Source organism: Gloeophyllum trabeum (assembly GCF_000344685.1).
Source record: "Gloeophyllum trabeum ATCC 11539 unplaced genomic scaffold GLOTRscaffold_00007, whole genome shotgun sequence".
NCBI classification, from domain to species: domain Eukaryota; kingdom Fungi; phylum Basidiomycota; class Agaricomycetes; order Gloeophyllales; family Gloeophyllaceae; genus Gloeophyllum; species Gloeophyllum trabeum.
The window spans coordinates 9,138-30,247 of NW_006920416.1; the positions used below are offsets into that span (position 1 = coordinate 9,138).

At 52.7% G+C, this 21,110-nt stretch overlaps 5 protein-coding genes across 5 annotated transcripts; 2 read left to right on the forward strand and 3 right to left on the reverse strand.

Moving 5' to 3' along the window:
- Positions 1-18: 18 nt before the first annotated feature.
- Positions 19-811, forward strand: GLOTRDRAFT_129264 (uncharacterized protein; the record flags this gene model as incomplete). Its single annotated transcript, XM_007867955.1, has 2 exons — positions 19-406; positions 462-811. The coding sequence occupies 2 exons, from the start codon at positions 19-21 to the stop codon at positions 809-811; spliced, it is 738 nt and encodes a 245-aa protein (XP_007866146.1).
- Positions 812-7,071: 6,260 nt separating this feature from the next.
- GLOTRDRAFT_93553 (uncharacterized protein) lies at positions 7,072-7,964 on the reverse strand (the record flags this gene model as incomplete). Its single annotated transcript, XM_007867956.1, has 5 exons — positions 7,072-7,134; positions 7,211-7,291; positions 7,487-7,550; positions 7,606-7,775; positions 7,830-7,964. The coding sequence occupies 5 exons, from the start codon at positions 7,962-7,964 to the stop codon at positions 7,072-7,074; spliced, it is 513 nt and encodes a 170-aa protein (XP_007866147.1).
- Positions 7,965-9,359: 1,395 nt separating this feature from the next.
- On the reverse strand, positions 9,360-10,337 carry GLOTRDRAFT_129266 (uncharacterized protein; the record flags this gene model as incomplete). The annotated part of the gene is made up of 1 exon (XM_007867957.1): positions 9,360-10,337. The coding sequence occupies one exon, from the start codon at positions 10,335-10,337 to the stop codon at positions 9,360-9,362; it is 978 nt and encodes a 325-aa protein (XP_007866148.1).
- A 3,226-nt stretch (positions 10,338-13,563) lies between these two features.
- GLOTRDRAFT_138715 (uncharacterized protein) lies at positions 13,564-14,188 on the reverse strand (the record flags this gene model as incomplete). The annotated part of the gene is made up of 4 exons (XM_007867958.1): positions 13,564-13,654; positions 13,712-13,775; positions 13,832-14,001; positions 14,054-14,188. The coding sequence occupies 4 exons, from the start codon at positions 14,186-14,188 to the stop codon at positions 13,610-13,612; spliced, it is 414 nt and encodes a 137-aa protein (XP_007866149.1). The 3' UTR covers positions 13,564-13,609.
- A 1,231-nt stretch (positions 14,189-15,419) lies between these two features.
- On the forward strand, positions 15,420-20,667 carry GLOTRDRAFT_93555 (uncharacterized protein; the record flags this gene model as incomplete). The annotated part of the gene is made up of 17 exons (XM_007867959.1): positions 15,420-15,529; positions 15,581-15,893; positions 15,929-15,991; positions 16,159-16,253; positions 16,369-16,520; positions 16,568-16,608; positions 16,832-16,984; positions 17,137-17,231; positions 17,350-18,009; positions 18,267-18,322; positions 18,402-18,616; positions 18,808-19,143; positions 19,382-19,423; positions 19,582-19,642; positions 19,842-19,915; positions 19,990-20,120; positions 20,541-20,667. The coding sequence occupies 17 exons, from the start codon at positions 15,420-15,422 to the stop codon at positions 20,665-20,667; spliced, it is 2,724 nt and encodes a 907-aa protein (XP_007866150.1).
- Between the last annotated feature and the right edge of the window lie 443 nt (positions 20,668-21,110).

The window sequence follows — 21,110 nt, forward strand, 5'->3', positions numbered from 1 at the left end:
CCGAAGTCAAGAGGAACCATGGACACCGGGAATCATATACGTATGACGAGACATCCTACCCTGAAGGCCGTACCTTTATCGGAGGTCCGCAGCGACTATGGTGCAACATACTTCGAAGCGGCTCTCGCCCGCTTTGTGGCCCAATACCACCAGCCACATTTGACGCGCGCTCAGATTGAGGATGCTGCAAACCGCATGTCCATCCGGTTCCAAACCATTCCCGTCTTCCACAAGATAAAGTTTCGAAACCGGGATCCGTTCGCACGTACTGCAGAATTTGATACATCCGATGCAGTGCATGCAAAGCCCATCCGTCAAGACTCGCGCGGGCGCGATGTTCCTGCGCGGTTTGATACAGTTCTCGTTAATATGGGGACTTCTGGAAATGCCAACTCGCGGTTGCAAGGTGAGTCTTATATCCCTGCCTATGCTGTCCATTTGACGTTGCAACTCTACAACAGGTTTTCGAGTAGCGCAAGTGCGCGTAGTCTTCGCTTTACTGCCTCGCGCCGTCGCGACCTTATTCAAGCGACCACCGCCGGATCACCTGGCATACGTCGAATGGTTCTCGGCTTTCACTGCGGAACCAGACCGTAACTCGGGGATGTACAAGGTTGTCCGCTCAATTCAGAATGGGGAACGCTTGGCGAGTATTATACCAGTTTCTCAGATTGAACGTAGTGTACATCTCTTGCCTAAGTTTGGTCCTGTCGTCCCTCGGGACTGGACAAGCAGCACTGTCTTAGATTTGGCGGCAGCATTCTTTGTAAACCCATTCCTAGACCGGCACACGTTTGCTACATTTGTCTAAACAACCCTGCATTCATGTATGTCGTTTGATCAACATAGGACCTTTTTGACTATGTGCTAAAATTGGACAGATCAATATAATGACATCCCGCATGCGCTTGGGTTGACTACAGGGGGTGACGTGTTCGAAAATAAAGCTACATACGGACTCGAACATATGACCCCTGCAGGCAACCAGGACCGTGCAAACACCCGCTATACCACAACAAACTCTCGTTCAAACTATAGCTAATCACAGACAATATGAACACCGTCCGAATAACCATGCATAATTTTGCAACATTATGCCGCGTCATCACCAGTTATCGGGCTAAGCTACGTTTTGTCTGATCATGCATAATTTATATCTAATTAGCTACGGAGGGTTTTCCTGATGTCCTTTCTCTGTACACGAGCGAATAAAACTTACCCCTTCTTCAGGAGGCCTCCGCCGGACCTCTCAACTGACGGCCCCAACCGAAGATTACAGACCTCCTACCCTCCTGAGATTCGTCATCAATCTCGAAGCAAGCGCGATGCCAGGGCCGTTAAGGCCTTGGCCTGGTATTCAATGGCATTCAAGTAACATTGGAGAGGACACGCTGGACCGCATCAAGGTGCGTACAGGCATTATCTTATGCCTAGCTGATCTCGACCTTACCTTCTTCCGCCTACTAGGTGACATATTCCTGGTTGTGGAAGTATTGTCGGGAGGTGCGAAGAGCACGAAGATTTGCTTGTACAGATGCGCAGGGACGAGGTTGATGTGCCGCGTCGTCGAAGGAGCCAAACAAACCAGCGAGGATCATACTGATCCAATGATTGGACGCGCGAAGCGTTTGGAGGAGAGGTAATCCAGTTCGCGCGGACAGGAGCTGGAAGGGCTACGAGGACAGCATTAAAGTCGGAGGCCATTGCATAAGGTATGAGTTACCCATGTCAGTACGCTGATGGCAGCTAATCTGTAATCCATCCCGCGCTGTACCGGCACATAGTTCCACTCCCATCCCATGGCTCGAGTCCACCCCGAAGGCCTACCCTACCCCACGACACTCCTGTCCCTGAGCTTTGCCAAGCCGACATTTGGCTATTCCCATTGAGAGATGTGCCGCGGGAGTATAAATTTCAGGTAAATTCTTTCATAAAAGGGTTTTTGGCTTGGGAGAGGGTTCGTTGCTGAGGATGTCTTGTCAGAATCGAAGGGCGAGAGGCCGACCACCGACGGGCATGCAGGACGAACGTGACTCCAGAACACCGGCAAGAGTGAAGCCAGTTGCATGTACTATAGAACGATCTATAGCAGTAGACCCAGGAGTGATTGAGGTCGTAATATCTGAGCGCGTCGAGCAATTGGGCGTCGAGTGCAAGAATGGACGCAATCCATGTTGACGTAATACCCCTAACCTCAGCGGCTACAAGCCTTTTCCCTTTTGTTCTTCTGAAACTGTCAACTTGACTGCTGCGCTCGCTGGGATATCGCGAGTCCTCTTCACCTCACCACTCCGGTCACTGATGCTTTATTGTTACACGTCTGCGCATTGAGCCACTTTGTTATGCAAGGTCAGTGCACGTCTGTTTCAGGATCGCTTGGGGCCCGAACTCCGGACACACAATTGGGGTAGACAATAGCAAGTGGCCATAGCCCACCTGGTCACAAACCCAGCGGATGGCCCATATGTCAATACCATTTTGGTTTTGATGCGATAAGTCAAACGTAAATCTTAGAGGACGCATATGTGGGCTAATACACGCACTTACGCTCAGGATCCGTCAATGGCAAGGCGAGAGTGAGAGCAGTTTCAAAGCATAGGGACGCCCGCGCACTGATGACGTGTCTCAGTGAGTTCCACGGCCGAGTGAAGTACCGAAGTGTGCCGGATAACGGGTCACAGAAGGACCGGAATAATTATCCCACTCGACAATGAAGTCTGCCTCTACTTGCTATAGGTGAAGCTCATCCTACAGCTCCTGTGTTGTGCATTGATAGGGCGGTCGTGGCCAAGGAAAGTGGCAACACGTTACGGGGCGTGCCTTTATGTGGCATTCATGCGACCCTCGCCAAAGTTATAAAAGGAGAAGACGAGAGCAGCGGAGATCAATCACATTTCCCCCACCTCGCACTTCGATATCCATCTTCAAATAAGACTAAGACACAACTCCCGAGCATCAACAGTTAGCAGGCATTTCATCAGCAACGAAACATGTAAGTCCTCTGACGAACTTATCGCTAGGCACCTTGAGACTCACCAGCTCCTAGACCTCACATATCATACTCACCACGGGGAATCCAACATCCCTTGCACACCCCCGATTCCAGTGGATGGCCAACCTTGCCGGACCTGCGATTGTGCGGGTCTGTACCGCTCACACGACGCGAACGGACCGTACCTTATAGCTCATTCTCTAGAGTCCGCACGCGGTGCCTGAACTCGCTACTCGTGCGGATGTAAATAGGAGTACAGGGAGGTCCCACGGAGTCCCAGAAGGAGGGCCATGACAGTATGCACGGGCGTCATACAGCCTACCATGTCCTGTGCCACACCTCGAATCCGTCGTCTTCATCCCACCGCCTCGGACCTCGCTAAGGCGGTCGGAGATCGCGACTAGACTTGCTTGCAGTGGTACCACGGGGTCAACAGGTTCCATCGCAAAGCCTTGCCATCTCCGACTGCATGCCGAGATGTCGAAGCAGTTACCCCTTTTTCAGGTTGAAGTCCTAGGGACTGATTTGACTTGTGACACACTGATTGGAGACCTGCCGACTCCCGTGAATGAAGGAAAGGCCCCACCGACCTTGGACCGCCGAGGAATAGCTCCATGACCTTCTCCTTGCGCTCCCTTCACTGCACGCAGGCCAGCGTGCGCTGGCTGCGCACAGTGACGAGAACATTGAGAAGCTTGTGCTGGGAGAGTGTCCGTTCGGGATGTATTTCTTGTATGTCACTAGCAATCTGTGAGTATTAGGTCAGTTGCTGTAGCTCTGTAGAAGGCGGGTATTCCGTACGCGTGTTTGACACTTCGTTCTTAGTGGAAACGAGACAGCCTGAGACTCCGTCCGCGCCGGTATATGCAGTATGGGTAGAGAGATGGTGCTGCAGCATTATCAGCCCAGAAACATACTTGTGTCAAGTGCGAATACTAGCACGGTTGGCTTCGGACCTCGTGCACAGCGATGATACAGGCCAAATATGAGGGAATAGATATTCACCGAGAGCATTCGTAAAATTCAGGCCTGCGATAATGACATCTTACCGATGTAAATGTGTCGTCGGAGTAATACACCATGACTGCAGTATGTGCACAGGCGACGTTTCCCCCGGTCGTCTTCACGGCTTACATCCAGGAGGAAAATATGCGCGATTCTCACTGCTCAGGCTTTCCGGCGGCCACAGGAGCTGACGAGGTCATGATTCCTCAAGACGGGTCTGTCCAGACAAGGTTTGTTGAATTTTCATGGCACCTCCGCCAAGAGAGACGAGTGGCACCAACGGCGGGACCTGCGACCTTTCATAGTGCCCCTGGATAGTGCTGACACGGGAGCGTCCGGTCGCGACCGAGGGTGCGGAGGCGGATGTCGAATCGACTGCAGGTTCGATAAGAATGCGACATGTACACAGGCAGCTCATGTTGGGCGGCTCTCCTCCGTCCATGGCTGTTTCTATTTTTATTTTTTCATCCGTCCCGAACCAACAGTGAAGCTGTATCCGCCCGAATATCTCGTACCGCTGCATATGGTCCAGGGATATCGACAAACCAGTTCACTCTAGAATCCAATAGAAAGTCGGGGCTCGTCCCATTAAGTTTCCTGTATCCCCGGAAGAGTAGGGTGTTCAGACCGTCTGAGTACTGAGGCTCTGTACCGTCAATCCCGACCAGCGACTCCAATATGCAAGATCAATGCGGGTCGCTCTACATCTGTCGGGACGACAATAGTAGATAGCTAATGCCACCTCTCCATAAATGAAGCGGAAGTCAAGGCGGCGCAGCCGGACAATAGCCTCTAGGTTTCGACCTGATGACGGTATGTCCGATATATGCCACAGACGATAAATATATCCTTTAATACACGAGGGATTTGAGTTCGTGATTGGCCCGTCCCAACGCGGGAGTGGGAACAGTCCAAGAGTATAGTGACAAGGCGTACTGATTGCTGTTCGCCCCCCTCTCTTCGTAGCGAATGCCACGCGCGGTGGAAGTAACACGTGATCCCGCACACCGTTACGAAAGGAACATAAGCTTTATCCCACCGTAAGCCTCGGCAATGAAGTGTCTATCTGGCTCAGGCAAAGCGCGCGCCAGTGGTGCTGCATCGCTCTTGAGAGGGCGGCCATTCCAAGCAAAGTGATCCCCCACTGTGGTGTGTGGTATTCGTGCGGCCCTCGCGAAAATTATAAAGTGAGGGGAAGAGAGCGGGGGAAAACCATCATTCTCTTCGCACCTCGCGCTCGTGTCTGCGATACAAATCTCGAGTACCGACAGTTACAGCGCGCCTATCATCATCGACAACAATGTAAGTCATCTGGCGAGCCTCACTGCTACACATCTTGAGACTCACCAGCGCCAGGATAACTCAACAAGTCACACCGGCTGCGGGGCATCCAACGTCCCTGACACAGCCCCGATTCCAGTGGATGGCGAACCTCGCCGAACGCGCCGTAAGGCAGTCCTGTACCGCGTGTACGGACGTCCGACAGCTCCTATTCTACAGTCGGCACGCCGAGCCTGAGCTTGCTACTCATGCGGGTACAAACAACGGTCGCGCGCGCGCCCAATCACTTCTAGCACGAAGGTGCAGAGAGGTATTACCTGCGACATGCGACGCCATGGACTCAGCGAAGACGCTCACATGTCAACGCATGAATATATGTGGATGCGTAGAGATAGACGGTACACCGGCAGCATCGAAGAGCCTGGGCATCTTCGGTTGCCACGCCGAGCTGTCGCAGCGACTAACCCTTGTTCACCTGGATGACGATATCTGCAGATGTCAGTGTGTCGTAGAAGTGATGCTCCCCGCCCACAAGATACCAGTGATGTTTTCCAGAGCGTTGACCATCGTGAGGACCGCGGATATGTGACTCGCAGAATCCAAGCTAGCGACGTAGTAGCCAACGACGTAGTGATCGCTCACCATCGGCGGTTTGAGACGGTTTCTTGTCGCGCGTCACCACGGCGAAATGCGTTGACTTGCTCAGCGACGGTATACCAGTGGGCTTCCAGACAAAGACGCGTCAGGAAGGGGCGGACGCGGAAGACGACGCAGCGAGCGATGAAGGGCAGGTCGCAGCGGCGGGTTTGAGCACGCAGCGGCCGCCCCTGTGGAGTTACTTCCCTAAGTCGATCGCTTTCGTGATCTTTATTGCAACTGTCCTCCGAGCCTACGGTGAGTGGTGTCGCAGAACGCGACTTACCGCTGTATTAACACCGTTGTGTTAAGACATTCTACACAACGCAAGGTGGAAGACACTGATAAACCGGCTCGCTCTCGAGGACCAGGGGAAGGCGGGGCCTAACTACTCCCTGCAGAGTAGGATGTTGACGGGCTGCTGACGTGTTCTCCAGATTCTCGAATGGGGCCGTTCAAGGTAAACTCGCACCTGATTCATTCCCGACTCATCACATGTTCCTACGTCGGAGTCGAGTCCCCACCCTCATCCCACCCCCTTCCCCGAGCTCGTCCAGTGGGTACTAGGTCAAGCCCAGCGAGAGGCGCGTCGTTGTGGAGTAGGTATGTGTTCTTTCAGATGTTGTTAATGTCCTATAAAATCTCTCAGGAACCGGTAGGCATGTATGGCAAAGGAGCGATCAAAGTCCTCAAGGAGTCGAAACCCAAATACCGGAGAGCATGGTGGGACGAAGTAGGAGGGTAGCTCAGCGACGAGCGTGTATTTGTCGAAGCGTCGAGTGTGAGGCATCGGGAAGTCCCTCATCAAAGGATGTCCACGGATTTTATCGACAGCACAGCTACAGGTTTCCAGGTGTACGAGACACGATTCAAGTTACCCTTGGAACGCATCGAGTACGAGAAAAGCCGCCTCGACCACGACTTATGATGACGTCATACACCTAACCTCAGCGCCTCGCTTGTATCTTGGGGTTCGATTATGTCCGTCGCGTTTGCTGAAGCCGCCGCGCTGGTTGTTATGCAGGTTTTCAACCTTTCCGATTGACGTATTTGACTAGAGCGTTCACTGAGACTGGGGAGGCCCAAAGCCCGATCACACAGCGAGTTATTGAGCATCATTTTTTGTCACTGAAGTTGTGGTCGGAAATATCGATCCTTTACCCCCCCCCCCCCGCGCGCACTTGCCACTTATGTGTCACCGCCAGTAATGTGGTAACAGACTGTTGTAACGCATATTTTATGTGCCTCTTTACATATGCTTAAGGTGTGCCTCTCTTGTGTGAGTCAGTGACTGACAAAATTAGCGGATGCAGAGCCTTTCTCATACAGTCGACATGAAGTACGTCGGGAACCGGACTCTGTGGCTGTCTTATGATTCTATGCAGCAAGAAGTTCTTCGTATTGGTAACTCAGGACTTCTTCGTACAATTGAAAACAACAGCCCTCGTGGAAGTATCGAGGGTGATACATTTAGGCGTGGATCCAGATAGAAGATCCAACATCGCCTAGAGTGACCTGACAAAATCAAACTCGTTAGAAAATGAAAGGAAAGGTTACCGTAGATAAAGGTACCTTAGGTGCATCCGCTGAATCCCCTAGGTCATAGTGCCATTGAGCCTCGGGGTTGACGTTGATGCTAGGGAATATTTGAGCAAGTGCCGTGGCCTTAAATTGAATAACCTGGCACATACCCGAAATTATCACTCCCAATGGGCGGAGGGCTGGGTGCGGTCCTCAAAATGGTCCATTCGAACGGAGCACGTCTATCATTAGTCAGGGAGATGTTGTCCCCGTCGGGTCGAGCATGGAACTGGTCGATAGAGATCGTGTATTTCCCGTCACTAGTACTCGTGATAGTCCACTAAAAAAATGCTGTTTTTAGAGGAGTAGGTCGAAAAATTCTCGAGTAATTGACCTTCGTAGCGGATGCACCCTTGGGCAGTACGACTGCAAACTGACCATCCTTGCCGAGAGGGCGGCTGGAGAACGATCCGCCAGTGTAATCGCCCGCCTCGATGAAGTACTCGCCGCTGGGAAGAGGCTCAGACATTGTTGTTGTGTAGCTGCTGGTTGAACTGAGAGACCTGGGTAAGTAGTCCGTACTTATACCCCAGATACGTGGCGGTGCATTGGCAAAGTTGCATCATCACACATCATGAATGGATAGCTCTACTCATGAATTGGGCTGGTGACTATCCACGAGTGACAGTCAAGAGTACGGCTTTCGCTTAGGTATGTTGTCCATTGGTCATGCAGCTCTCGACTTAGACGACCAATGAATGAAACCATGAGAATACGTACTCGGAGATCCTCAGCTCCGGTCAGGGTTCAATAGTCACAATGGCATTTATCGCATCTGGGACAACAGGCAATACAATCATGGGTCAGCAGGTATAGCACATGCAGCATAATTGATATCTTCACAGACTTCCATGCTTGACGGACAGCAGCAATATTAATGTATGTTGCACGTTCCAAGGACTTGGGAGTGGAGGTTCTTCGAGCCCACTTAATACTCATTCTCCGGCTTCAGAGCCCTTTAACTGACATTGGGAGATGAGGTCGCGCTAGGGTCCTTCGATGCCGATATCAACCCTCGTGATCAGAAGCAATAACGCTGCAATGACAAGTTTAACGGACAATTGAACGTCACGTCCGCTGTCCAGTACGTTGAATACGTCGCCCTGAACCAGGTCTGATACTGCCCCTTCTAAATAAGACTTAGCCCGACAAACCTCTTTCCTCAATGGCTATTTGTTCAGCTTTAGTATTCGGATCGCAAGCGCGCGTTCCAAGAAAGGCAAATGCATGCCAGAAGAGGCAGGCTCGTGGATGGCATCTGCCGAGCTTCGGCATACGTGACTACACGATGCAATCCTCGACGTCCCCCGGCAAATCTGAGTAGAGAAAAGAGCACAAGTAGCATGTATAGACTGCATGGGATGTGGCATGCCGTGCGTGATACCACTGTGAAACCAGTCCCTCCACCGTGACCCTCCTTTTCCCGACGTCTTACTCACATCAGGGAAAACCCCCCGGGATGATCAGACAGAATCTCCTCTTTTCAGTTCCAATTACATCTGATTACTGGGAATCAGACCAATTATAACGTTAGTTCTAATTAGACAGCCAACGCTGGCCTCCCGACACTTTATATCTAATTAGTAATGATTACAGCAGCATAATGTGTTATAAGAGGCCATTTATCAGTAGTTTGCAATGGATTAGGCTTCAGAAATCTACAGGTATCATGATGCAGTAAAATATGTATTCTTCTTATCTATGAACAAAGGTCCAGTCTACATATGCATCTACAGTATCCTTACATTTGGCCTTGACCAAACAACACCTCACTGACACACGTCCACCATGAGCTCTCGGGCATACCAACGGGCACATGCAGCCGCAATGACGGCAGAAGGTGTGGTTACGGATGCAACCTACATTACCATGTTGATTCTGCATCAGTGAAGGCCTGGATGGTCCCATCCTCGTCCTCCATCTCCACGAACCGCTGCCCGAGCATCCCCACCGGGCTCGCCTCGCCCTTTGCCTCCTCGAACACCACCTTCGCCCGCGGGCCCACGACGGGGCTCGTCTGCCCCGGCCTGGGCAGGTGCACCACCAGCCCGCACTCGCCCACCGCCGTGCGGTTCAAGAAGAGTTTCACCGCCGCGGCGCAGTCCGCGGCCACCTTGAGCGCGCCCATCGCCGACCTGAGCAGCGCGGCCTTCTCCTCCTCGCTCATGGCGCTCGCACTCGTGAGCATGCACACCGCGTCCGCGAGGGCCGTCGTCATGCTGTACAGCCCCTCGCGTGCGCCGCGCAGCTTCGCGGGACGGCAGCGCGTGTGCCGGAGCGCATCGAGCACTTGCGCTGCCAGCGTCGGGCCACTTGGGAATTCCAGCATCAGGAGTGTCCTGATCAACTGAGAGGAGGAAGAGGAAGATGTGGATGAGATACTGCTGATCGAGGACTGACCTCCGCGGTGCCCATGTTCTGAAGCGCGCCTCGTCTGTCCCGGTCGCGCCGTGCCTCTTAGCGATGGTACGGGCGGTGCATCGCACCCACCCACGCCCTGCCTGGGCGTGCGCAGGTCGCCCATACTCCTCACCGCGCGGGGCGTCGCCGTCGCCTCTCTCTGGCGCATCTGCGGTCTATGCACAACCCCAATCGTCGTGCTTGCCGGCTTACCCCTATCCTCCGACTCGTCGCCCTCGGACAGCAAGCTCTGGTCCAACGCCGAACTTCTTCTGTCAGGTATGGGCACCCCGCACTGGGCCGCGACGGCCAGGAAACAGCGGCAGTGCACAAAGAGGTGCCCCGCGAGCTTGAGCATCGACTCCGTCTTGCCCTCGGCCCGCTCCTCGTTGTCCGTCTCCTCGCCCGCCTTCTTGGTCTGCACGACAAGTGCTGCGAGCATCGCCAGCACCTGCGGCGCACTCCTGAGTGAGCAGCAGGTGTCTCAGCATGGCTATACATAGATATAGACAAATACTATACATTACCTGGGAACAAGACCCATTGCAAGTGCCTAGAAAGATCATTCCTCAGCATCAGCACTCACCTGAACTCTGATTAAACAAGGAGCAATATCATACTCAAAGACACTCAAGCTACAAAGATCATGGTAAGCATGACAACCACACTTGGAGGATACCAAAAGATTCACGAGGCAGACAGGGGCTAGGAGGGAGCATGATTCGGCATTCAGTCACATCCCTGATGCACCAGCAAACACAACAAACAGGACCCTTGAAGGAGGAATTGACCCGCTGATAAGGACTACATTACTCACCAATTGCAGTACAACCGTTGTGGGTGCCAACGTGCGAGACGCCGATGACCACCGAGACCAGCCGATGCGAGCCAAACTCCCCCTCAGAACCATATACAGCCACTCCTGAAAGCGGCTACTTATCCTAGAAGTCGGTGGGATGCATCTTTGTTGACGAGGGGAAGGTGAGACCGTGAGGAAGAAGTGAAGTGTTCGGACGCGAGTCTCGCGTCCGAACACTTCGTCGCGAGTTTGTAAATTGAAGCGGAGCTGTAAAACGCGGGTTCAACACAGTCACGTGCTAGACGCGCGCCCCACGATTCGGATGCATCATGCACGGACTCGAGCGCGACTGCGTCTTTTATTTAAGTAACAGTTTCTATGCTTGTCTGACTCTAAGGCTCTATTGTTCACATATTTCTTCATCCACCCGACGCCCTTGCAAGTGCTGCTGTGGTACCTGAACATGCAGTACGCCAAGTCGGCGGTGCGGACACACTTCCGTCGTCTCGCATGCGGCACCAACTTGGCACGTACCATTCAATCTCTTTGCTTCTCCAGCCCAATTGAACTTAAAAATTGTATCTGAGTAAGAGCACATAACAACTAATTATTGATACTGCATATAATTTAGACAGGTTATGTTGATTATCTCCATCATACACCCTTCGACAAGATTAGTGCTTAATTATATCTGATTCGCGCCGGAGGTTTTTCCTGATGCTCGTCACTGCACTCGACCAGGAGGCACTATTCCCTAGGCAACGATGAACGAGGAGGCCGCCGACATGCTACCCGAAGCAGATAGTCCTAGTAACCGGAAAGGCGGGAAGGGCGGTAGCGGAGAGTCGAGACCAGCGAGCACGGATGACGGGAGGAAGAAAGGGGCAGCACGAAAAGGAGCGCATATAGGCAGTGTGATGTCACACTTGTCACATTGCCAGAAAAAATCGCCTTGGACGCAAGTCAGTGGTAGGACTAGCAGCAGGCGCACATACATGATGCAGGCAGCGCAGGCACCGACTTAGGCAAAGTCGCGACGACGAAGTGACATGCTTGTAAGCACAGGTGCATCGGGCGACACTTCGCAGCTGGCAGGCAGCAACTTGCATACTTCCGAGTCGGACTCATCTATCCCGATCTGGAAACTCACACAGCAATTCTGCCGTTTATTGACTTACAAAGGGTAACAATACTATCTAAATGCTTCTAAAGGTTGGTAAACGGGGGCAAAACAGCAGGTTTTGACTGGGCCTCACGTGCGAGTCTGAACATACTGTATGACGACGACGTGGCGCATCGAGGTAAATATCTGTAGTCCCCTTCTGATCGGATACTTATCCCGTCTGTATTGCATAGTCATATACATCGTATAATTGATATTTCTAGCCAGGGAGATGCTTTACACCCGTTTGTCAGACTCCCCCATAACTGTATCTCTGACCTTTGATTGACAAGATGTGAGTTTCGTAACATCCTTAATATGCATCTGAGGTTTTGCTTACATCGTACCAAGGATGTCCCGAGCAGCCGCTATACAGACTGCTCCAATTCCAGCGGACGTCCAACTCCCGATATTTCATTGCGAGCCCTGCTTGATCGTTCGCGAGGGAGAACGAACTCTTCTATTGTCCCTGATAGTTTCCACGCCGGCGGCCAGAAAGTAAAGTGTATGCGTTCGCCACACCTGAGAAGATAGCTTCTTCATATCTATCCTCAGTGCAATACAGAAGAAGCACGAGCTACTGACTGTGCTTACAGTACCTGCCGGTGTTATGATGTCAAGCGACACCAGCAGACACCTAAGCCGGAATCGGAGAGACAATGAGTGTTGCATAGGTAATGTTCACACACGAGTCATTGCACTGATCTGTCTCGTCCCGTCAGATTCTATCCTTGCAACGCGCCTGAGTGCCTTCTACCCCTGTGCCCCGCTTTCTGGATCAGAGGATGTGCTCTCCTGTGGTCAGAAAAGCGAGATACCAGAGTAAACCGCGCTCTTATATTCGTCTTACGACTCGTATGTTCCACACACCTTCTCGCCGCTCTCAGGGATGTGCGTGCGCCACTCCTGACTTCTGATATGTTCTTCTGTATGTGCGTCCTGCACTGAACGTCTCCAGGGGGTGTAGGTCAATGAGAATGCCGAGGGTATATCTGCGGAAACCTTTGGTCTACGAAATGTCTCTCAGGCAGCTGCTGACTTCATTCACGGTGAGTAATCCGTGAATATGACGTGAGTTCTTCACTTCGGCGCAACGTGCTTGACGTGTGCATATACCGGGTGTAACAGCATCCTGGGACGAGAGAAATGCGAAGGTAGAATACGGGCTGGCTCCTGGCCATGGCATCTGGCCTTTGTGGTTCGTTCGTGCTCGTCGTTCTGAAACCTTGCTGAAACTTGCTGAAGCTCCCGCGTTGTGTCAGCTGGCGGTCAGCAAGTCGTTCATGACGTTCCTGTGCTGGCCTCATCTCTCTCATGATCTCACTACAATCTTTTCATCCCTCGCTTTTCAAGACGGTGACGCTTTTGCGATCAAATTTGGTTTTGGGCCACAGTCCGTACTTGTAAATATGTGCGTCCTCGGGCGGATCCACTCACCATTCTTCTATCATGAAATATGTTGCTCGAGAAGCTTGGTGAGCTGCAATAGCCAGCACGTTGACCTGGATCTTGCGTTAGGAAGGTGGTAGCGGACTATTGTAACGTGTATCTCCTGCGCTTCTCTACACCTGCGCAACTTGGAAGCAACAAAGTAACGGATGCGGAACCTCTCTCTCATATGCTCTACATGACATCCAAAGAGTATTGGACCATGTAACCGTATATCTCAGGCACTGGTTCTACACATCAAACGTTATTCATGTTGGAAACACACACACTGCTTAAATCAGTCGACATATTAAACGTGACAAATTTAAGTGTGAATCCAGATAGAAGCTCCGACATTGCCGAGAGTGACCTGACGGAACCAGAATCAATAGATAATCAAGGAAGAGGCTGTGGTAGATAAAATTACCTTAGTCGCGACCGCTGAATCCCCTAGGTCATAGTGCCATTGAGTCTGGGCGTCGACGTTGATGCTAAAGTGTGTTAAGCAACTGCGATATCTTAAATTGAATAACAGTGTCGTACATACCCAAAATTATCAGTTCCGATGGGCGGCGGGTGGGGCGCCGACCTCATAATGGTCCATTCGAACGGCGCACGTTTGTCCATAGTCAGGGAGATGTTGTCCCCGTCGGGTCGAGCATAAGACTGGTCAATAGCAATCGTATATTTTCCGGCACCCGTGCTTGTAATATTCCACTGAGGAGGCACTGTTTTAGAGGAGTCACTCGGAAGAGACATCGAGTAATACCTTGGTAGCGGGTGAACCCTTCGGCAGTACAACAGCAAATTGACCATCCTTGCCGAGAGGGCGGCTGGAGAACGATCCTCCAGTGTAATCGCCGGCTTCGATGTAGTACTCGCCGCTAGCAAGAGGCTCAGACATTGTAGCTGCTGGTTGAACTGAGAGATCTGCCAAAGTACTTCATATTTATACCCCAAGGACGTGGCGCTGAATTCTCGTAGCTGCATCATCACGCACCATAAATGAATAGCTCTAACCTCGAGCCTAAGGTAAACTGTGTTGAGAACTTGCCTCGCCGGACTTTCGTGAGTGCCACCTTTGCTTCTACATGCTTGCACTTGGTCATGCGGCTGTCGACGTAGACGACTGCTGAATTGAACCATAGAAACACAATTTCGGAGTGCCTCATCTCAGGACAGGATTCTATAGGCTCAATGTCAGTGCTCGCGTCCGGAACCACAGGCGACGCAAGATTGGGTCAGCAGGTAGAACACATAAAGCAGAATTCAAATATTCGCAGGCTTCCATGCTTGATGGAGTCAGATGGACAGCACGAATGAATGTTGCACGTTGTAGGGACTGCGGAGTTGAGGACCTCGCTGCCGTCCCCGGAACGATAGTCCTGTTGCTGACATTATGAGATGAAGTCTGACTTGCGTCCTTCGATGCCAACGTCAGCGTAATCAATACTAAGCCTGAACATCACGTCCGCTGCCTCTGTGGAATACACAACTCTGAGACTAGGTCTGCCACCGCGCTCCTCAATAATAGTCTGCATGGCGAACGACTGTCTTGGATGCAGGCTTGTTCATTACTAGCGTCGCCGTCGGAGCCTCCCGACGCTCTCGCACGTTCCAAGAAAGGCAGACCTCTTGACAGAAGCAGCAGGCTCGCGTGTATGGCATCTGCCGAGCGTCGGCATGCGCCACTACCCTTGACTCGGAGTGGAGGAACGAGAACAACTATCCTGTACTTTAGACTGGATGGGAGTCGGGATGCATCCGGTGTTTCTGAGAAACTCCTCTCCAAATCGTGACCCTCCTTCTCCCCACCTCTTATTCAGGCTCGTTCTCCCCTTCGACTTCTCTGTGCTCGTGCTCTTGCAGGATCTCCGCGTTTCCTTATCCCTGGCGGAGACGAGACCTGTATGTATGCCCTTCTCTCGTTCAGGGCTGTTGTCTCTATTTCTCCTGCTCCATCCTCACGCAGTCGTTTGTATAAGCGTAATTGCATGGCCGGAAGTTTATCTCGAGTCCTTCAAAGTCGCTGACTTCACTGGACTACTGAAGATGGAGATCCAGGTGTCGCCTGCATATAGAACGCCGGGTATATCGCGCGTCAAAGTAAGCATTCTTACTCTCCTTGTAATTTTATGTCGCAGCGTGGTCACCTACTGGTATCGCATGCCGATTCTAGTGAATGGCAAGGCAGCGAAGGCAACGCAGTCCTACTCAACCCCCGTCCTCATCGCTTCGCCCTCTTGTATATCGCCTCCTCGTTATCATGAGCTACTCATTGCATAACTGTCGTTAGCTCGCCGGAGATACGCAAGGGCCCACGAGGTCTAAGAAGACAACAGCGGGTGGGCAATGCACCTCCGCCTTGTGAGACGCGAGTACGATCGCTGCGTATGAAGAAGACCATCGAAGCGGGACAGCAATATGTTTCGACCGGTGACAGAACGGCGGATAATTGTCATGCAACGGCTACGAGTACAAAGACGGACTCACCTTTCACGGCAGGTTTGACAAGTTACAGCGGAGGCCAAGGCGGCACTGGCATGGGCCCTCAGGAGGTGGATAAAAGGCTCACGCAGGGAGAGAAGGAATTTCATCCCGCTATCCCTGTCTGCATCGCATAATTAGATCCATCGTATTCAAGCTAGCAAAATACTCCATACCTATTTACGTGACTTTGAACTGTAACTGCGTCTCCAGGCACAATGTGAGTCTCATGACGTCCTCAGTACAAGTCGACCATTGACTCACCTGCTCCAAACTTGTAGGATATCCCGAAAGGCTATACCGAGTCCTACCCTCACACTTCCCCGATTCCAGCGGACGGCAAACCCACCGGGCTTCCCACTTTAAGGAATCCGGAGTGTGATGCAGAGGAAGGACAGCAGTCCTGACGGTGCCTACAGCACCGACCGGTCTTTTGATGTCAAGCGTCACCAAGACAGACATAAGCCGGAGTCCGAGAGACAGTGAGTGTTGTATAGGGAACGTTTAGGCCGTCGTGTTGATCTGCCTCGTCCCAACAGATTTTATCCGCGACGCCCCTGGGTGTGGTCTACTCCGGTGCCTCGCTTTCCGGATCAGAGGAGGTGCTCTCCTGTGGTTCTCAAAGCGAGGTACCGGCATAAATGGCGCCATTGTACCATACGTCTGGCGTCCTATAAACTGGAATTCGCAGTCATACAACTCGTACTTTCCACATACCTCTTCGCCGCTCACATACACCCTGGTGGAACGTGAGTTCCCTACGTGCCTGCGTCATTGAACATCCCGAGGTGGGTAGGGCGACAAGAATGCTGTGGGTACGCCTGCCGAGGCCATTCGGTAAGTAAAGTGCGCTAATGTCGGCAGTCAGTGAAAAGGACTCTGAATGCGAGGCGAGTTCTTTGATTTGGTGAGAAAGGCTTGTTGTGTTCGGGGCCGCCGTACTAGCCGGTGGCTCCCCTCGGCTGGGATCAATGATCGCGGGCAGGTAAAATCGGACCTGACGCACCAGGCTTGGAAAATGCGCCACCGTCCCGAGCACCACGTTATAGTTATTTACTAGATCATGGCCAGGAAAGGTTCGAGGGTGTTCCCCCACTTGATCCCAAGAGGACATGTGTTTGAGGCAGTGAAGAGATATGGCGAGCAGACGTATGCATTGGAGACCGAAGGTGAAGTCTTTCAAGCTGACATTCGTCTGTCTGTGATTAGTAGAGTCAGTCTAGTGACGGTAAATCACGCCTATATGTGAAGGATATGCGTCTTATGTCGGGAGCAGGGGAATGATCTGTCGGAAGACTCGGAATATATGAAAGCGACAAACAATATTGCCACGAAAGAACATCTTGGAGATGTCTGACGATGCAGCGTTCGGGCCTTGTTACGACGCACCCGCCCCGTCGCTGTCTACCTAAGTCCGAGTTCAACCTCACCCAGGGTCCCCGGTCAGGATCGGTACCGCGGTAAGTTTCGAAGCAGCAGGAAGGAATTGTCGGGGGATACCTTTCAATACCTATAACTGGCTAAGCCACACGCGGAGGCGACCACATAGCAGATATGGGATGTGGCATCGAACCTTAGATGTCAGGCACGAACGGGTTGCCACGCACCCGGGCCACAACGTACACGGGAAGGAACCGTGTTCTCAGGAAGCCGCATGGCTGTTACCGCTTGTAGCAGAGAAGACGTCAGAACCTGCACGGTGTCTTGTGGCAAAGGCCCCGCGAGCCACGTCAAAAAATATATAAAAGGCGGCCTGGGTGCTCACAGTGCTCGCCAATCCGCCGTCCCACACTCGTGTCATCTTCGGACAAGCACGCCGTACCCTCTCATCACTTACCAACCGCACGAGCCTCAGTCACAACAATGTAAGGCTCTCATCGCTTGCGCTCGGAATCTGAGTGCGCGGAGTAGACTTACCTGCTTTCCAGGACGCTACCGCCCGACCCATCGACTGACGCCCCCGAGCGAAGATTACAGACCTCCTCCTCGCGTGCAGAGCCCCGTCGCACCGCGCGCCGTGCCTCCGCGAAGTGTGGCTATGCCTCACGACGCCCGACTTAGAGGACTGGGAGGAGGCGCGTATCTCAGCCGAGGTAACCTGGGAGAGTCCTGGACGACTTTCAGATCCAGCTCCCCGGTACCCTACGCCCGTGCGGAGCCACTTCACCCGCAGACGCTCTTGCTCAAGTCCGATGGTCGCGATGCACGAAAGCCGTACATTGAGCCCTCAAACACGAGGTGCGCTTCCTGTGGTGTTTGCCAGGTGTACGTCGCTGGTAGAATCTCTGCAAGAACGAGCAATCCAGCGATACAGGATAAGAGCGAATGGATTCATTTGTCACTCCCCATCCTATCCGACTCCCCACCCCACCCCCATCCACACCTCCCTCACCGGGTGTCCCTCAGCGAGTGCTGAGCGGCGCTCGGTGATAGATGTGTCGATGGGAATCTCATGACAGGTGTATGCTTTCACTGGGTATTAATCAATTGGCTAGGTTTCAGGATCAGAGACACATGTCTTGGGTAGAGCAGAAGCGAGCCATGAGAGCGAGTGCGTAGATCATAGCACAACCTGAGATCATCGCGCAGGCCCTGTTCACCGGCAACTAAGCATGTTGAACATGGAGTAGGTACAAAAGCAGCCACCAAGCTTGGGATCGCCGACTCGCGGACTTCTGTGGCGAGCCGCGCTTGTCGTTCTGCAACCAATCATTATCCGGTCCTCTCTGCTAGAAATTTGTGCATATTGTTCCTTGGGCCGCGACTGCAAACGGACTCGAATGGACAATGTCAGTGTTTGTCTGTAGACGGAGATCAGAGGCGGGTGCGGTATGGGCAAGATCAAGTGCGTCCAATGAATCCTTGAGCAAGCAGTTTGTCCCGTTCTCTCTCACTACGAGCATGTCTCTCTTCTATTCTTTGGAACCTGGGTCTCTCTATTCTCTGTGCACCCCCGTCTTATTCCAACCTCCGTAGTCTCTCTGCCAGTGCCTGCTTTTCCAGCCCTGAGTGTCTACATGACGTGATACTACTCAGGACATCCTCCTGAGTCCTGTATATATGGCTGGCTCATCATTACTACCCTCTATTCTCCTGTCCGTTGCATCACCCTCTGCTTCACCACTCTCGTCGTCCTACGGTCTCTCCTGGTCTTTCGCGGTATTCGCGTGCAAATCCGACTCGCTGCGCTACATCAGCGTTCTCTTTTCTCGCCTCTCCTCCCCGCTGAACGGTCTCGTCCCATTCCAGCTTGTCTACTGTCGCTCGATCCTGTCGATCCCTGTTTGTCCCCGCCGCACGGCCCTTGGTCTGTCTGCTCCTGGATCTAAGCATAATACAATGGCGCCTTTGCCCGTCATTTCATTGTTAGCGGTCCGTCTCCCCGGCTCCTCATTTCTAGCAGAGAACGTGGTTTGGACTCCCAGTATAACCTCGCGTAAGCTGCGAGGGGCCTAGGATGCTGTATCTTCCCTGTACATTGCGGTGCGTCGATTGCTGCAGCGGCTCTATCCGGAATACCGTGTGCATCGTACAATGTCCGGCCTGCCATCATTTGGCACTAGATCTGCTTATTTCAGGCTACCTATTCTCACTGACGCCCCCGTCGCAGGTAGACTTGGACGTGTGGCTGTCGTCGCGTCAAGGAGATGCGGTGCGTCGTCCATGAAGTGACGTGTCCAGGAGCATCGCACGCTCAGTTGCTTTTCTCTGTTCCTGTGGAGGCTGAATGGGACGTTTATCTGCGTTGACATGGCTGAAACGCGAGGACTGTCTCATGGTGCGACCTTTTCATTGCTCGCGATCGTGAAGAGGTTGCTTCTCGCTATCGCTCACAACGAGCCGTACGCCGACCCTGGATTTTCGCATCAAGGTATGACGCGAGTTTCGGTCTGGCCGCACAAGGGAGCGAGTCGGTGCTGCTTCTACAGCTGTAGTGGCTGCTTATCCCGTTGTATACTTGTGCTTTGTCTGAGAGCAGAGCGGGACTCCTACTGAACGAATGACCGCGTCCTGCCGCATTTCTCGCCGGCGAGCATGGTATCATGGGCCTGATTATCGATGTCGGACAGGTTTGAGGTACCGCTCCTTCACCCGGGGAGTGCGCCGGACGGAGTGGGAACCTCGCCGAGAGGCGCGAAAGCCAGTGCGTCCACGTCGCCAGGGGTCGTAGCACAAAATCTCTGTCTCTGGCATAGCTGCACTGTGACGTGCGGACAGTCTCTCAAGTCTCAGATCAGATACCGATGGGGTATTGAAGACTCGCGGCCTGATGAAGATGCTCTAAGACCGCGTATCGTTGTCATCAGACCGCAAAACTCAGGATTTCGCGCGGAGAATGGAGGTCGATTGTAAGGGCACCACTGTCTTTTCCGGGCTTTGTCGCTGGGCGTTGGCGTGCGATGCGATGCCGGGCGGCAAGACGACGACGTACAGAGTGATATGAGTCCGCGGCTCTTGCTTGTGTGAGTGAAAGATCTCGCTTTGACCTATCTGTTGCCGATGAGGGGTAAATGCGTTTCACATGCGCGGGCTGGACAAGGGGAAGCTCAGCCTCAGTGATGGGTAAAACGAGAGGGGCGCACACGAAGTACACGGGTGATATCGATACGATTCAATGGTCGATGGGCCAGTGAAAGTACAACACCCGGCTCAAGTGTCCGCTGCGTGCGGTGGACTCGGATGGTGGGTACACATGATTTAGGTCAATAGTGGGTGGCAGTGACTTGACATCGTGTCACACAGCGAACTACAGCGACACATGCATGCAGAATGCATCCTACAGGAACAGCGGTCGGAATTCGCAGCCCCTCTGTAATTCGATGTGTTAACATCGCGGCTTGGTCACCTACTGGTATCGCACGCCGATTCCAGTGGATGGCCAGGCAGCGAGGATAACGTAGCCCTCTCCACGCCGGGGTCTGGCTTGTAGAGATTGCTCACCGGTTCGGAGAGCCTTTTATAAGGTATAACATCTTCGCCGGCGAGCCACTGATATGAAGGGCCAATGCACACGCGCTTAGCCAGCGGCCAAAGCGCCCAGTCGGAGCGGACAATAGTCGATGTCCAAGGCCAATGCCACTCAGCGAGTGGACAATGCGGAAAGCTAGCTGCCGCAGACAATAGTGCTTCCTCTGGAACGTCTCGGTCAGTACATTGTCAGAATGTGTTCGGTGCGTGCTGCAGTGGAGGCATGATTCCTACCAATACTGGAATGAATAACAATAGCCATGAAGGAGTAAGTCCGGAGCGGTTTGGGCAGTCCCAGATTATCGGGCCAACGTTTGCTGATTAACTGCCTTTCGAGGCATACCAATGGAACATTTAAAGTGGCTGATCCT